Source organism: Lepidochelys kempii, chromosome 1, assembly GCF_965140265.1.
Source record: "Lepidochelys kempii isolate rLepKem1 chromosome 1, rLepKem1.hap2, whole genome shotgun sequence".
In the NCBI taxonomy this organism is placed as follows: Eukaryota; Metazoa; Chordata; order Testudines; family Cheloniidae; genus Lepidochelys; species Lepidochelys kempii.
In genome coordinates, this window is record NC_133256.1 from 269,647,658 (window position 1) to 269,665,335 (window position 17,678).

At 39.5% G+C, this 17,678-nt stretch overlaps 1 protein-coding gene across 5 annotated transcripts in view; it reads left to right on the forward strand.

Moving 5' to 3' along the window:
* The window catches only part of EEA1 (early endosome antigen 1), a 136,442-nt gene that overhangs the window by 81,504 nt on the left and 37,260 nt on the right, over positions 1 to 17,678 (forward strand). For all 5 annotated transcript variants that reach the window (XR_012156717.1, XM_073327558.1, XM_073327559.1 and 2 more), the window contains 8 exons: positions 3,892 to 4,041; positions 6,686 to 6,805; positions 7,067 to 7,270; positions 9,663 to 9,863; positions 12,843 to 12,956; positions 14,318 to 14,473; positions 15,182 to 15,321; positions 16,525 to 16,855. Coding sequence is in view for 4 of the 5 variants with exons in the window: in XM_073327558.1 (XP_073183659.1) it covers positions 3,892 to 4,041; positions 6,686 to 6,805; positions 7,067 to 7,270; positions 9,663 to 9,863; positions 12,843 to 12,956; positions 14,318 to 14,473; positions 15,182 to 15,321; positions 16,525 to 16,855 (1,416 nt within the window). In the remaining variant the exon portion in view is untranslated. The remainder of the gene's footprint in view (positions 1 to 3,891; positions 4,042 to 6,685; positions 6,806 to 7,066; positions 7,271 to 9,662; positions 9,864 to 12,842; positions 12,957 to 14,317; positions 14,474 to 15,181; positions 15,322 to 16,524; positions 16,856 to 17,678) is intronic.

Genomic DNA, 17,678 nt, shown 5'->3' on the forward strand with positions numbered 1-17,678 from the left:
AGTCTTCTTGTAGGAAAACTGAATGCTTTTTCATTGTTCTCAGATCCAAGGGTTTGGGTCTGTGGTCACCTATACAAATTGGTGAGGCTTTTTATCCAACATTTCCCAGGAAAGTGTGGGTGCAAGTGTTGAGAGGATTGTTCATTGTTCTTAAGATCCAAGGGTCTGGGGTCTGTAGTCACCTAGGCAAATTGGTGAGGCTTTTTACCAAACCTTGTCCAGGAAGTGGGGTGCAAGGTTTTGGGAAGTATTTGGGGGGAAAGACGTTTCCAAACAGCTCTTCCCCAGTAACCAGTATTAGTTTGGTGGTGGTAGCGGCCAATCGAAGGACAAAGGGTGGAATATTTTGTACCTTGGGGAAGTTTTGACCTAAGCTGGTAAAGAGAAGCTTAGGAGGTTTTCATGCAGGTCCCCACATCTGTACCCTAGCGTTCAGAGTGGGGGAGGAACCTTGACAGGCATAAAAAGCGGGAATGTGCTACTAAAGTTTGCGGATGACATGAAGGTGGGAGGTATTGCCAATACAGAGAAGGACCGGGATATCATACAGGAAGATCTGGATGACCTTGTAAACTGGAGTAATAGTAATAGGATGAAATTTAATAGTGAAAAGTGCAAGGTCATGCATTTAGGGATTAATAACAAGAATTTATGTTGTAAAGTGGGGACTCATCAGTTGGAAGTAACAGAGGAGGAGAAGGACCTCGGAGTATTGGTTGATCACAGGATGACTATGAGCTGCCAATGTGATATGGCCGTGAAAAAAGCTAATGTGGTCTTGGGATGCATCAGGCGAGGTATTTCCGGTAGTGATAAGGAGGTTTTAGTACCGTTATACAAGGCACTGGTGAGACCTCATCTGGAATACTGTGTGCAGTTCTGGTCTCCCATGTTTAAGAAAGATGAATTCAAACTGGAACAGGTACAGAGAAGGGCTGCTAGGATGATTCGAGGAATGTCTTATGAAAAGGAGACTCAAGGAGCTTGGCTTGTTTAGCCTAACCAAAAGAAGGCTGAGGGGAGATATGTTTGTTTTCTATAAATATATCAGCGGGATAAATACCACGGAGGGAGAGGAAATATTTAAGCTCAGTACCAATGTGGACACAAGAACAAATGGATATAAACTGGCCATCAGGAAGTTTAGACTTGAAATTAGACAAAGGTTTCCAACCATCAGAGGAGTGAAGTTCTGGAACAGCCTTCCAAGGGAAGCAGTGAGGGCAAAAGATATATCTGGCTTCAAGACTAAGCTTGATAAGTTTATGGAAGAGATGATATGATGGGATAGCCTAATTTTGGCAATTAATTGATCTTCAACTATTAGTGGTAAATATGCCCAGTGGCCTATGATGGGATGTTAAATGGGGTGGGATCTGAGTTACTACAGAGAATTCTTTCCTGGGTGTCTGGCTGGTGAGTCTTGCCCACATGCTCAGGGTTTAGCTGATTGCCATATTTGGGGTCAGGAAGGAATTTTCCTCCAGGGCAGATTGGCAGAGGCCCTGGGGGTTTTTCGCCTTCCTCTGCAGCGTGAGGCACAGGTCACTTGCTGGAGGATTCTCTGCACCTCAAAGTCTTTAAACCACGATTTGAGGACTTCAGTAGCTCAGACATAGGTTAGAGGTTTATTACAGGAGTGGGTGGGTGAGATTCTGTGGCCTTCGTTGTGCAGGAGGTCAGAGTAGACGATCATAATGGTCCCTTCTGACCTTAACATCTATGAATCTATTAATCTAAATGGAGTACTTTGCATTTGTCTGTATTGGATATCATCCTATTTACTTCAGACCATTTCTCCAGTTTGTCCAGATCATTTTGAATGTTAATCCTATCCTCCAAAGCACTTGCAATCCCTCCCAGCTTGATATAATGTGCAAGCTTTATAAATGTACTCTCTATGCCAATTTCTAAATCATTGATGAAGATATTGAATGGAACCGACCCAGAACTGATCCCTGCGAGACCCCACTCGTTATGCCCTTCCAGCATGACTGTGAACCATTGATAACTACTCTTTGGTAATGCTTTTCCAACCAGTTTTGTACCCACCTTATAGTAGCTCCATCTAGGTTGCATTTCCCTAGTTTTTTTATGAGAATGTCATGCGAGACAGTATCAAAAGGTTTACTGAAGTCAAGATATACCACGTCTACCGCTTCCCCCCATCCAGAAAGCGTGTTACCCTGTCAAAGAAAGCTATCAGGTTGGTTTGACATGGGTTTTTTTTTTTACTGTCACTTATCACCTTATTATCTCTAGATGTTTCCAAATTGATTGCTTAATTATTTTCTCCATTATCTTTCCAGGTACAGAAGTTAAGCTGACTGGTCTGTAATTCCCTGGGTTGTCCTTATTTCCCTTTTTATAGAATTTTTTTTAATAGATTACATATTTATAACCATCTACAACACGTGCTACTACTCATGTCTCCAACAGGCTTATAAAACCTATTAATTATTTATTGACCCTTTATACATTGTTTATAGACATATGTGTTACAGAAAGTGTGACCTTTATTTCTGTAACATGTAAAATGTTGTTATACTTCTGATGATCTTTTTTTTTTTTTTCTGGAGCTTTCTTCCTACCTTTGGTGTTTTCTCCCAGCTTCAGTGTACAAATGACATCCAGTGGTTAAGCTGTTGTTGCAAACTTTCCCAAGTTTACTCAACTCTTGTTCATATTTTTTAGAAGGAAATTACATTAACAATTTACCACAACTTCTTGCCTCCAATCACTCACACAGATTACTAGTGTTACTATGTCACAATTACTAATAGTCCATCACCCACAGGTGGAATGATTTTTAATTTACAGTGGTGAATAGTGTGGACTTATAAAAGAGAAATAACTTAGCTTCAGATATTTTTATCTGTAAGTGCTCTAATTAGGTAGAAGTAGTTTTTCTACACTAAGGTCTCACCCATTCAATGTTTTGCATTGAAATACTTCTGTCTTACTCTGTACTTACCTGTTGCTCCTTCTGAATCCACAAAATGGAAGCTCACATGAATATGTTGGTTGGGATTCAGTAGTGTGTAGGAGTGGGCAGGAGGTAACCAAAAGCCTAAAATAACAGCTAGAAGTTTCAGAGGGAAGAAAAATCTGTTTGAATGGATGCCTGTTTACATCAAATAACTGTAAAAGAAACCCCTCAGCTCCTTTAGCTGATGATAGAGTCCTTACTTTGTACTCTCTGGGGAAGTTTCCCATGCATCAGCCGATCCAAGAGAGTGGGTTACAGGTCCTATGGGAGGAGTTGGGGAGTAAGCTACAAAAGGGCATGTGACCACAGAATACTCCTAAAGATCTAGGACATCTTATAGGGAGAGTCCATACATCAGCCTCCCTGTAGTGGAGGAATGCCAGGCACTTGTGATGAGCCGAAAACACAAGTCCCACTGGCCCAGATAATGCAGAACACTGTGGTACTGGAACCAGCGTAGCCAGTAAAAACTTAGAGCATGGGCCATTGGAGAGCATGGGCATGCTGATTTACTTTGAGCTCTATGTAAGGTGTTGATTCAGCCATCGCTATTTTACATGATAAATATTTTATGCATTTGGTGGGGGATGGAATTTAATCCTGGCTTTGCTCCGTGTAAGGCCACATAGCTCATATAAAGGGCCTTTTATAAAGGGGTGAGGATGCTTCTCCATAGACTCACTTCCCACCTTTTGAAAGTACCACCCCCTTTGAGCCTATGCTCCTGCACGTGCACTTGGCTGGTATGATTTAGCGCAGGTTTATAAGAATAATTCCCAAGATGTTCTGGTTGTACCATTCTTGCGTGATTAAAAGCATGATGAAAATTACTATATTATGTGGATAATGAGTCTGAAGTACAGTGTAGTGGCTGGAAAACTGAGACCAGTATTTTCTTCCAGTTGCACAGTAAACTTCTGGAGACAGAACGCCAGCTAGGGGAAGCACATGGTCGACTTAAAGAACAGAGACAACTCTCTAGTGAAAAACTGATGGACAAGGAACAGCAGGTGGCTGATCTGCAGTTAAAACTTTCTCGTGCCGAAGAACAGGTAGGAGTGATATACATGATCAGATTTCACCTTTGTTGTAGTGGTGTTTTGTGTATTCTACTTGCAACATCCTTCTCATGTTGGTGTTTACATAGTTTGTGTCCATATAGTCTATATGATGGTTACTTTTTTGTTTTTAGAAGGCTAAAGAATTATTTCCTTGCCTATAGCCTAAATGTGCGAGGTGCTTTACAGATAAATAAAGGATATGACCCTGGCACTTGAGTACTTTGAGGCTAAGGGTCTGAGCATGCAAAAAGATCTACATGCACAGAAACTTATGCCGTGCTGTCATAAATATAAAGGGAAGAGTAAACACCTTTAAATCCCTCCTAGCCAGAGGAAAAATCCTTTCACCATGTCAAGGTTCCTTCCCCACTCTGAACTCTAGGGTACAGATGTGGGGACTTGCATTAAAGCCCCCCTAAGCTTATTCTTACCAGCTTAGGTTAAACGCTGCCACCACCAAAGTGTTACACAAAGAACAGGGGACGTGCCACTTGGAAACATCTCCCTCCCAAAATATCCCCCCAAGCACTACATCCCCTTTCCTGGGGAAGGCTTGATAAAAATCCTCTCCAATTTGCATATGTGAACACAGACCCAAATCCTTGGACCTTAAGAACAATGAAAAAGCAATCAGGTTCTTAAAAGAGAATTTTAATTAAAGAAAAAGTAAAAGAATCACCTCTGTAAAATCAGGATGGTAAATACCTTACAGGGTAATCAGATTCAAAACATAGAGAATCCCTCTAGGCAAAACCTTAAGTTACAGAAAGACACAAAAACAGGAATATACATCCCGTTCAGCACAACTTATTTTATCAGCCATTTAAACAAAACAGAATCTAACGCATATCTAACTAGATTGCTTATTAACTCTCTACAGGAGTTCTGACCTGCATTCCTGTTCTGGTCCCGGCAAAAGCATCACACAGACAGAGAGAACCTTTTGTTTCTCCCCCCTCCAGCTTTGAAAGTATCTTGTCTCCTCATTGGTCAGACACATGCATAGCAGAGTTTTGTGTGTGCATATCTTTTTATGAGATCAGGGTCCAACTGAAGAAGTAATAGTGATTATAGTGAATAATGTGTTGGGGGGAATTGGTGTCAGAAAACTAATTTTACTACTCTATTAATAGGTCAAGTTTTTTGCAATAGGGTACTTAGGGTATGTTTACTTAGGGTATGTTTACACTACCCGCCGGATTGGCGGGTAGTGATTGATCCCCGATCGCTCTGCCATCGACTCCTGTACTCCATCGCAGCGACAGGTGGAAGTGGAGTCGACGGGGGAGTGGCGGCAGTCGACCCTGCGCCGTGAGGACGTGAGGTAAGTCGACCTAAGAGACATTGACTTAAGCTATGCTATTCTCATAGCTGAAGTTGCATATCTTAGGTTGATCCCCTCCCCTAGTGTAGACCAGGTCTTCGTAACAAATATTTGTTGTTGACGTGTTTATATTAGCTATATGCAGATGTGCCAAACCTCTAAGAGTGGTACGTTTTCAAAGTTTTACACTGCGGTTTAGCAGACACCTCTAAACTGCAGTGTAAAACTTTGAAAATTTACCGCTCTTAGGCCTGGTCTACACTGGGGGGGGGATCGATCCAAGATACTCAACTTCAACTACGAGAATAGCGTAGCTGAAGTCGACGTATCTTAGATCGATTTAGAATCACTTCGCGTCCTCGCGGCGCGGGATCGACGGCCGCCACTCCTCTGTCGACTCCGCTTCTGCCTCTCACTGTAGTGGAGTTCTGGAGTCGATGGCAGAGCGATCGGGGATCAATTTATCACATGTCGATTAGATGCAATAAATCGATCCCCAATAGAGCGATCACTACCCGCCGATCCGGTGGGTAGTGTAGACATGGCCTTTGACTTTAATGAGTCATACAGCTAACACTGTGCAGTGCTTTGCATGTTGGCTCCAGAAAGTCTGTTAAGGTAAATAGACCATAAGGGCAAGTGTATACTTAAAATGCTGCATCGGCACAACTGCACTGATGCAGCTGCTCTGCTGCAGCGCTCTAATGAAGACGCTCTATCCTGATGGGAAAGAGCTGTCCCGTCGGCATAGTTAATCCACCTCCCTTAGAGGCAGTAGCTATGCTGATGGGAGAAGGTCTCCCGCCAACATAGTGCTGTCTAAACCGGGGATTAGGTCTGTGTAACTAAATCTCTCAGGGGTGTGGATTTTTCACACCTCTGAGCGACGTAGTTATACCAGTGCAAGTCTGTAGCGTGGACCAGACCTAAGTTGCTACTAAAACTGCTAATGATAATTAGCACTTAGTATATTTTATGAATATAAATTTCTTTAACTCTACTTATCCATGAGAAAAAAGACTAAATCTCCTTTAACAGCTTGGTGTTAAGATGTAAAATAATGCCTGTCTGACACATGAGGTAATTTTTGTTATTTAGAATTTACCTACTGTCAGTGTTGAGAAGTACTTCAGTGCTGTGTTCGTACTTTGCTGTAGAACTGGTATGACAAATTACTACTTTTGCATCTGTTTGAAATGTTAAACTGTTTAGTGTACAGTCTTTCAGTATTAGAGTAAATGATAAATGTTATTGAACTACTGAATTGTGCTTGTCAGTTTTCAGTCAACAGTCCGTGACTGTTTTTTTAAGCTAAAGGAAAAAGCAGCAAATTGCACTGAATTACAGCATCAGTTAGATAAAGCAAAACAGCAGCATCAGGAGCAACAGACTCTTCAGCAAAGCACTACAGCAAAACTCCGAGAAGCCCAGGTAAAAAAACCAACGCACATTCTTTTCAAACTGGTGTATTGCAGCAGTTAATATTGCCGGTGCATTGCAACATGTAAACAAGCGGCACAATTTCCTAATGTATACCATTTTCTTCTTTTAATTAAATAACATTGAAGGAATTTATAATTTCAAAATAGAATATGTAGTAAGTATTTGTGAAATTTGATATCTAACATTTCATGCATCAGGAATAACTTTTAAGGTCCCTATACTTAAAGAAACTATTTAATGCATTTTTAGAATGATTTGGAACAAGTACTGCGTCAGATTGGAGATAAGGACCAAAAAATTCAAAACCTTGAGGCCTTGCTACAAAAGAGTAGAGAGAACATCACCCTGTTAGAAAAAGAAAGAGAGGACTTGTATGCGAAAATTCAAGCGGGGGAAGGAGAAACTGCAGTTCTTAACCAGCTGCAAGAGAAGAATCATACTTTGCAAGAGCAGGTAAGAAATGCAAAAATCTCCAATACCCTTAAGAAAGTTTGTGTAAGAAGAGTCTCCTTTGTTTCTATCTCCCAGTCTGCAGCTTCAGCCTCCACTGTACTTCGCCCTTTTTTGGATACTGTATTGCTTTAGCATCTCTTTTTATAAAATTCACAAGATTTCTGTGATTTTCCCCCCTCCACCCCCCCTTCTTGTTCTGATAGCAATACATTTTGGTGCTTCACATCCAGCTGTACAAGTTGTGTACTTGGATATGAAGGATGGTGTGTATACATACAATCAAAATGATTTATTATTAGTTTTTCTTACCTTTGTGGAAATCTAATTGATAACATATTTGAACAAGAAAACACATAACATACACTGAATATGATTTAATGAAAAGTTCTTTGAGGTGGAAATTACAATCACAGTGTAGCATCTGAAAGGTACATTATTAGATATTTTAAAGGTATTTTAAAGTAATTTTAGCTGCATAATCTTTTAAAATATATGTGTGTATGTATATACACACATATATTTTTTAAAAAGCTATGCTGGAATTACTACTACTTGTGCATACAATTTTTACTTCATAATTTTGCAAAAGGTAATGTGATTGTATGTTGGTGACTCTTTTTGTACTAGAGGAATTTTTTTAGTATACTGTTTAAAATACCAATATGGTAATATTGTTGCACACTTACTAACAAAGGTTATTAGAACACCGTGTTCTCCTTTCCCAGCATATGTGCAACACATTAGTAGTAATTAGAGCTGAATGTGAGTTCTCTGGCATATAGTCCTTAGTGTATGCTACTGGTACAAATAAGATAGAAATGTACTAGTTCCCAATACCAGCTGTTACCTGTTTGTAATGGAAGGAACACCTGTGTCTTTTATGAGCTACTTGAAAAATATTTTGGTAGCAAACACATGTCAATTTTTTGTGAGTAATTAATGGATGTTTTTTGCCATACTTGCTTTAATGTTATAATAAAACATACACAATATATAGAATACTAATATGAATTAAATGGAGTTCGGTTCATGTTTACTGCAGACATAGAGCTTTGAAATGGGCAAAGATTAAATTGATAGGGATATATTGTTTTCTGGATTTGAAATGGGCAAAGATTAAATTGATAGGGATATATTGTTTTCTGGATGGATCACATGTAACTCACATTAGTGTTAATGGTCATGTGGATATACCCTTATCCTGAAGAGTTTATAATCCAAGGTACTGATCATATGAACATTTATACACATGTCAGCAGGACTACTCATGTTGTGTAAAGAAAAGCATGAGTATAAGTGTTTGCAGGGTCAGGTCTTAAGAAGACAGGTGAAACATGAAGGGTGGAGGGAGAGGGATACAATCAAATATATATAATTTTCTATTAATGGATTTACTTCTAAATTCTTGGCAGATACATTCTATATTCAAGGAGCAAGTGCTGTATGTTGCATTTTTCATACTGTTTCTCCCAGCTCATAACCTTATGTGTCAAGCTAAAACCTCATTCAAATTGATGCTTAAACATGCAAAATAAAGCCCAATAGCATCTGCCCAGAATCTAGCACCATGTGGGTGGAGGGTTTTACTGGGTATTGTGACCAGGAATGTGTGGGAGGAAGTAAGGGTGGGAGCACACAGAAATGGAGAGCAGACAAGAACAGAGAGAAGGAGAGGCAAGAAAGCCAAGCAGGAGCCTGTGACCATGGAAAAAGCTAGAGAGCTTTCAGATTGTTGTTGGCTAAAGAGGTTTGTGGGCTGTAAGCTTAGAAACTGTTCTTTTGTTCTTGGTTCCCTCTGTATTCAGAGGCCCATCACTTTGAACATTCCTTCCAATAAACAGGACCACAGCAAATAAAATACCATCAAATTCTACTTCCAGCTGGAACCTTCCAAGGGCCCCAAACTATGACTGTCCACTTAGGTGGAAAAGGGGCAATAATACATAACCAAAGGGTTGAGTCCAGGCCTTCAGTGCAAAGCTCAACTCAGCCTAACTATTGAACCACAATTGGTGCCTCCATGATGTGTTTATATTATTTTTCTTATAAATAAAGTAAGACTCAACCATCCTCATCTATCTCTCAACCTAGCTAACACTAACTGGGCACACACAGAAGGGTGCACACTCACAGTGTTATATGAGAGTGATCATGCTTGCTGCCTTTGAATATCTTGTCAAAATAGTTATGCTTTTAAAAGTTGGGGTGACTCATGTATTGCACACAAAAAATAAATGCACTGTTGTTGTCCAGAAAGAGAAACTTTGTAGAATTAATAAGTGGTGAAGTTGATCAGTATTGGGGCTTTGTAATCGAAACAACATCTTTTGAATTTTAGGATGTTTTTAATTTTGCCCTTGGACTTTTAATTGGCAGCTTATTTATATTGTAGGTAACTCAGCTAACAGAAAAGCTGAAGAATCAGTCGGAAAGCCATAAACAAGCCCAAGAGAATTTGCATGAGCAGGTGCAAGAGCAGAAGGCACATCTGAGAGCTGCTCAAGACCGTGTGCTCTCCCTAGAAACAAGCATTGGTGAACTAAATAGTCAGCTAAATGAAAGCAAAGAGAAAGTATCCCAGCTTGATTTACAGGTAATTTGCCTTTGTACTGTATGCTAACGAAAAAAATCCATCTGCTTTTCATTGTGGAAAAAGGTGGCCTTTGTTGAATATACAAGGCTAGTAGGCTAAGTTTCTACTAAAGTTTGCTTGTTTTGTGAGCAAAAAATGGCCAAATAAAGTGCAATAAGCAAGATGCAATCCAGCAAGACATCAGCCGTTCTAAGATATAAGGGTTGCAGCCAAAAAACAACACACTGAAAAGAACACAACCACCACCAAAGAGTCGAGGTAGGAGAAGTTATGTCTCCTTAAAAGCCTCAGACTTGCTGTGTGCATCAAAGCTAAGAAGCCTGTCTGAAAACTGTTTTAATGGTTCTATACTCCACATGCCAGGGTGAGAATCTGTCAAAGCAGGGTCATGAAGAACCTGACACTACCCAGAATTTTAGTAGATTACTGATTTTTGAAGTGGTTTTATATTTTACTGGGTTTTGGGTTTTTTGTCTAATGCAGTCAAGCAAAAGTTCCAATGGGGACTTAATCACAATTGAGAGAGACTGAGGGCTTGTCTACGCTTAAAATGCTGCAGCAGCGCTGCCATAGTACTTCAGTAAAGACACTACCTATGCTGTCCCATTGGCACAGGTACTCCACCTCCCTTAGAGGTGGTATTCTCCCGTCAGCCTAGTGCTGTCCACACCAGGGTTTGGTTGGTTTAAATGCATCACTCAGGGGTGTGGATTTTTCACACCCCTGAATGTGACATAGTTAGACTGACCTAATTTCCTAGCATAGCTCAGGCCTGAGTGTTTTGAAGCCTACTACAAGGAGGCTCATATTCAGGTCCCAGAAGGAATAAGGTACATTTGACCAGAGGTTTGGCAGATAGTCTAAGACTTGTCTTGATAAAGTGTCCATTTCTGAAATGTGGGAAGTGGCTACTACTGGTATTTGGGATATGGTTCATAATGATCATTATTACTGCTCAGCCCTTCTATTAGTTCCAGGTGTATGTAGATCACTGATTTCCATAGGGGTGGGAATCCATGAAAACCGTTTAGGCTTTGATGTTGCTCCCATTAAATCAAATGGGAGTTTTGCCATTGCTTTGAGTAAGAGCAGGATGGAACCTTTAATCAGGGGAAAAAAATAGCTAACTTACAAGTAGCTGGAGATCTCTGAAAATTGCCATACAGATCCACGCTGACACACCCTTCATGTCTGCCATTCAGATTCTATTTATGACTGGAGAATTGCTAACATAGTTCCTATTTTTAAGAAAGGAAAAAAAAGTGATCCGGGTAACTAGAGGCCTGTTAGTTTGACATCTGTAGTATGCAAGGTCTTGGAAAAATTTTTGAAGGAGAAAGTAATTAAGGACATTGAGGTCAATGGTAATTGGGACATAATACAACATGGTTTTACAAAAGGTAGATCGTATCAAACCAACCTGATCTCCTTCTTTGAGAAGGTAACAGATTTTTTAGACAAAGGAAACAGGGTGGATCTAATTTACCGTGATTTCAGTAAGACATTTGATACGGTTCCACATGGGGAATTATTAGCTAAATTGGAAAAGATGGGGATCAATATGAAAATTGAAAGGTGGATAAGGAACTGGTTAAAGGGGAGACTACAACGGGTCACACTGAATGGTGAACTCTCAGGCTGCAAGGAGGTTACTAGTGGAGTTCCTCAGGGATCGGTTTTGGGACCAATCTTATTTAATCTTTTTATTACTGACCTTGGCACAAAAAGCGGGAATGTGCTAATAAAGTTTGCGGATGACATGAAGCTGGGAGGTATTGCCAATACAGAGAAGGACCAGGATATCATACAGGAAGATCTGGATGACCTTGTAAACTGGAGTAATAGTAATAGGATGAAATTTAATAGTGAAAAGTGCAAGGTCATGCATTTAGGGATTAATAACAAGAATTTATGTTATTAAGTGGGGACTCATCAGTTGGAAGTAACAGAGGAGGAGAAGGACCTCGGAGTATTGGTTGATCACAGGATGACTATGAGCTGCCAATGTGATATGGCCATGAAAAAAGCTAAGGCGGTCTTGGGATGCATCAGGCGAGGTATTTCCAGTAGAGATAAGGAGGTTTTAGTACCGTTATACAAGGCACTGGTGAGACCTCATCTGGAATACTGTGTGCAGTTCTGGTCTCCCATGTTTAAGAAAGATGAATTCAAACTGGAACAGGTACAGAGAAGGGCTGCTAGGATGATTCGAGGAATGTCTTATGAAAAGGAGACTCAAGGAGCTTGGCTTGTTTAGCCTAACCAAAAGAAGGCTGAGGGGAGATATGATTGTTTTCTATAAATATATCGGAGGGATAAATACCACGGAGGGAGAGGAATTATTTAAGCTCAGTACCAGTGTGGACACAAGAACAAATGGATATAAACTGGCCATCAGGAAGTTTAGACTTGAAATTAGACAAAGGTTTCCAACCATCAGAGGAGTGAAGTTCTGGAACAGCCTTCCAAGGGAAGCAGTGAGGGCAAAAGATATATCTGGCTTCAAGACTAAGCTTGATAAGTTTATGGAAGGGATGATATGATGGGATAGCCTAATTTTGGCAATTAATTGATCTTCAACTATTAGTGGTAAATATGCCCAGTGGCCTATGATGGGATGTTAGATGGGGTGGGATCTGAGTTACTACAGAGAATTCTTTCCTGGATGTCTGGCTGGTGAGTCTTGCCCACATGCTCAGGGTTTAGCTGATTGCCATATTTGGGGTCGGGAAGGAATTTTCCTCCAGGGCAGATTGGCAGAGGCCCTGGGGGTTTTTCACCTTCCTCTGCAGCGTGAGGCATGGGTCACTTGCTGGAGGATTCTCTGCACCTCAAAGTCCTTAAACCACGATTTGAGGACTTCAATAGCTCAGACATAGGTTAGAGGTTTATTACAGGAGTGGGTGGGTGAGATTCTGTGGCCTTCGTTGTGCAGGAGACACACATTGTTTACAAACATTGAAACACTCTTCTTCTCAGATAAAAGCAAAGACTGAATTACTGCTTTCAGCAGAAGCATCAAAAGCCGCTCAAAGAGCAGATCTTCAGAATCATTTGGACACAGCCCAGAATGCGCTGCAAGATAAACAACAGGTAGGAGAAATTAATGGTACTAGATCATCTAAGATAACCTGTGTACAAAACGAAAAGGACAATTTGGTTTGGGAAAAAAATCCAAGTCCTTGTGGATTTACATTTGCATTGGAGACATTTAGTCAGAGTATTTGAATATGTGATATATTTTGTCCTGTTTGTTATAAGCAGGGCCCTGTGTATTGTAATGTATGGAATTGACTGTGGAATCCACCCCTGCTGCAGAAATGTACTCTAGAATCTAAACTTCCATATTGTAACAGAACAGAATTGTTTCTAACCTGTGTGATTATGAAGAGAGACTTTACAAAGTATACTGAGTGTAAAACAAAGCAGTGTTGTTTTTCTGGAGTCTGCAGATTCAAGATAAAAAAGCAAACTTCAGTTAAATGAAGAAATATATTTTTATTCCAAAATAACTGTGTGCACACACATACTTGCAGTAAAATAAAAAAGGGATGAATTAAAACCAATTTAGTTATTTTGGTGCAAGTCTGTGTGCACTCCATCCCTAAATCAGCACGTCTCATTGGGGTGCTAATATTGAAAACAATAGATAACAAATTAACTGTCAACATGATTAATTGTTTTGCTGCTGATTATTTCAGCAGAAACATCAACAACTCCAAACCACTTCAAAAACTAACACTGCCTCCCATGCCGCCTTGGGTGGGGAATTGAATATCAATATAAATAGCACAAGTCCTTCTGTAGTGATTGCATTTTTCATTTTCATATTTAATTAATTAAAAATCTCCCATATTTTATGTTAAATAAAGCTGCTAACAAATTTGTCAGTCTCTTGCATCAGAGTCTCGCACAAGTTAGGTCCAGCTCACCATAAAACGCATGGGTCTTTTGACTATCAGCATTATGTGTTCCATTTCTTATAGAGAATAATATTGTTCCATGTTGAACCAATAGTTTTCAAACTATGATTCGTAAACCATTGGAGTCTGTGGAGAGTTGACTGGTCACATGGTATTGGCTGTCCTTGTTCCTGCTAAATTTAATTGACTGCTACAAATAGGTTAATGTTATGTTCCCATGCACGCAATTGGTGTAGTTGCCACAAGAATATTATGTGATTATGAATGGGAGAGGAGTTGTTCTTTAAGACAATCTCTTTATGAAGGTGTGATTCACAGCATGAAAAAGTTCTGCCTTAAAAGCAATTTGAAAAGAATAAGCTATTGAATATGCTGTTTTTCTCCAGTATAATGTGTATGTTTTTTAAAAATTCCATCTGAACATTTTAGACAAGTAATATTTATGCATGTGTTTAGAGAACTCTTTAATAATTTAAAAAATACTCATCCCTTAATAAAAGTAACCATTTTCAATTATATTTTACTTCATAGGAGATAAATAAGGTCAACACTCAGTTAGATCAGGTTACGGCTAAGCTGCACGACAAGCAAGAATATTGTACACAGCTGGAAGCCAGTCTTAAAGAGTATAAAGAAAAACATCTTTATTTAGAACAGAAAACGGAGGAGCTAGAGGGACAGCTTAAGGTTTGTATTCAGAAATGAAGAACTTGAGTTTATAAAACCAGCTTTCACCATGTAAAGCACCAAAATTGTTTCATAATGCATGGTAACAGCAGTGCGGAAATTGCAGGAGGAGGATGGCCAGCCACCTAAAAAGTGGTGTTGATGGTATTCTCTTTTCCCAGTGTTTCCTTTTTCAGCTGATGAATGAGAAAGTGGGGTTATGCCATAACTGCCTCCACTGCCCCAGCCTCCTTCCCCGCCAATTGCAACCTGAATATAATTCATGGAGAATATTAAGAGATGAGACATAGGCCACTTCCTAAATTCAGAACTCTCATATTTGTGGTTGTATAAACTTCAGGTAACTTTATTTAAGTGCATAAGTGTTTGCAGGATCAGACCCTAATGTACACACATCTTCAGTGTCTTACATTTGAGGCAGGAGGCAAAAAGACAGAATACAGTAACATGAGAAGTGTATACAATTGCACAGAGGTGGAGTATGTTCCATTTATAAATTACTGGGTTATTTTTAGATTACCGTATTTTAAGCATTTTGCAGATATTTGAATCCATTACAATATAGAAGTATATTTAATTTTAAATGTACGTGAAGACTAGGGGTGAGATCTTTATGCCTGGAGGCTGGAGGCATTTATGAACAACTGAGTGATTTTTCACTCTGGTGGTTGTGTTATGGTAACTGTAGCTTTTTCTTTTCTTTTACAGAAACTTGAAACTGACATTCTTGAGGTTAAAGCAAGCAAAGAACAGGCCCTTCAGGAGCTACAACAGCAACGACAGCAGTGTACAGAGCTAGGCCTCAGAACAACAGAACTGACCAAACAGCTTGAAGCAAAAAGAGAAGTGTATGCTAACGCTGTTTAATGCATTACTTTTCAGACCCAGAGACCAAGATTCACATTTGAATTGTTCTATAAGAACAAACAAATGCATGTTTATACTCTTAGACTAGAATTGAAATTATTATTCACCTTCATGATCAGTTATTCACCATAATGATCACCAGAACTCACCTAAAACACTAGAGTAACCCTACACCTCAGTGGGGGCTTCTGCATCTTTCCCCACACAGGGGAGATAAACGTTGCGTTGTTTGACTTGCACTTCAGCCATCAGCCTTCATCCCATAGGTAAGTCACCAAGTACCGTGACTTAACCTGAGTGGGTTGAGATGCATTCAGTGTACTTCCTCCATCTCTTCTGTACACTCTGTCTAGGTCCCACTTGTATCCGCAGCAGAAAGCTGGTCATCAGCAAACAACCTTGCATTATCATACCATCCTCTGAAAAATTAGGGGGTCCTTCGCAGCATGGGGCTCAGATCTAATATGTATATAAATGAGATATTCATCATCACCACCTATATCTGATATATGGGTAAGAGCAGGTTCTATTATCATAGAACAGATGAGAATATTGGAATTCCTATGCTTGACTAAGCAGATTTAAGTTTTGTGCGATAAATGGTCAAGGGAGATTCAACCTATAGGTGGAAAGTTAGTGGGGATACAGGATAGCATTAAAGCTGGTGTGGAAATCTTAATTGCAAATGCAATTTCTCCAGCACTTAGCACAAACAAAAACTACCACAAAACATATCTGGTAATGTTGTTGTGTTGAAGGTCAGTCTCTTAACTTTTAACTCTGTCTGGGAATAATGTGTGTGAGACTGTCTTTCATAGAACCAAAGGGTATGTTGCCAGTTGATGGATCTGAATATATTAACCTGTTCAGACATCTGCTGAGTAAAAAAACCTTAATTTTGGTTTTTATTCATCTTGATTTACAATTTGCATGTTAGCTCTCTAGGGGTAGTTCATAGGCGTAATGTTTAAAGAACCACCACCAGCCTGAAAATGGGACTTCAGAGTATGTCATTCATTTAAGTGTAGAAACGAAACATCAATACATCATCTGAAAAAACATGTTTTAAATTAGAAGAACGATTAATGTTTTTGATTATAGAGAGTAGATTTAATTACACAAAACAACTTAGGGATAATTTTTTAAAGTTTTGTATTTCACTGCTCTCCTTTGTATTTGCACAGTGTATCTAGTACTAAATTGGATTTGGAGAAGAAATCTGATGCCCTGGAACAAGCAAAACAGCAAATATCAAAGCAAGGGGAAGAAAAAGCAAGCCTTAAACGGGACCTTGAGAAATTAAATCAAGAGACAAATAAACAACGTAAGGAACTAGATGGCAAGATTCAAGCAGCAACATTAGAGCTGCAGAAAATGAAGTTGGAGAAAGACACTTTATTGAAAGACCTTACAGTTACCAAAGACAAATTATCAAAAACCATTGAATCCTTGAAGGATATAAAGGATGAATTGGAAAAGGAGAAACAGAAAGGAAAAGCCACTGTGGCAGAAATGGTTAGTTATGGATTTAATCAGGCATCCAGTATTGGGTATTTTTCAATTTTCTCATTCATGATTGTCAGCTCTGCTTTGCATTCTAGTACGAAAACTGCTCACATTTATTGCAAAGATGATGGCACCAACTGTGGAAATTATGATTGCCTTAAGAAAAACAAAACTGAGATATAATTGTAAGTCCTAAATTAAGTTGTGGCTGGATGTTTTTACTGGTAAACATTGGTTCATACCAGAAACCAGACCCCTTTAGTTGCTTTTTAATATGGCAAAGAAAACCACAGACGGGGATGAGCATTGAAACAATTATATGTGAAATGTGGAAAACACTGGACAGCCCTATAAAAACACAGATTGTGAAATTTTGCCAAAATGCAACCCACATTTGAGAACAATGAAGTCAGTTTTTCTTAATGTATTATAGTTTTGGTTTTCTAATCTGTTCCATGCAGAACACATTGGTGCACTTGTTATGGGTATGATGGAAGATTGCTAGTTCTGGTAAGTATAATGGTGTCTGGAGAGACAAGGTGGGTGAGGTCATATCTTTTATTGGACCAATTTCTGTTGCAGACAAGCCTTTGAGCTTACACAAGTCTGCAGAGCTGAAGAAGAGCTCTGTAAGCTCTCCCCAACAGAAGCTGGTCCAATAAAAGATATTACCTCATCCACTTTGTGTCTCTAATATCTTGGGAACAACATGGCTACAACGCTGCATAGAATAATTGTGTCTGTCATTTTGGGAAATACCACATCTGAACATGTTGCAAGACCTGTCAGAAAGCTAACTGATTCCAGTGACCTAAGAAGCGGCAGTATGGCG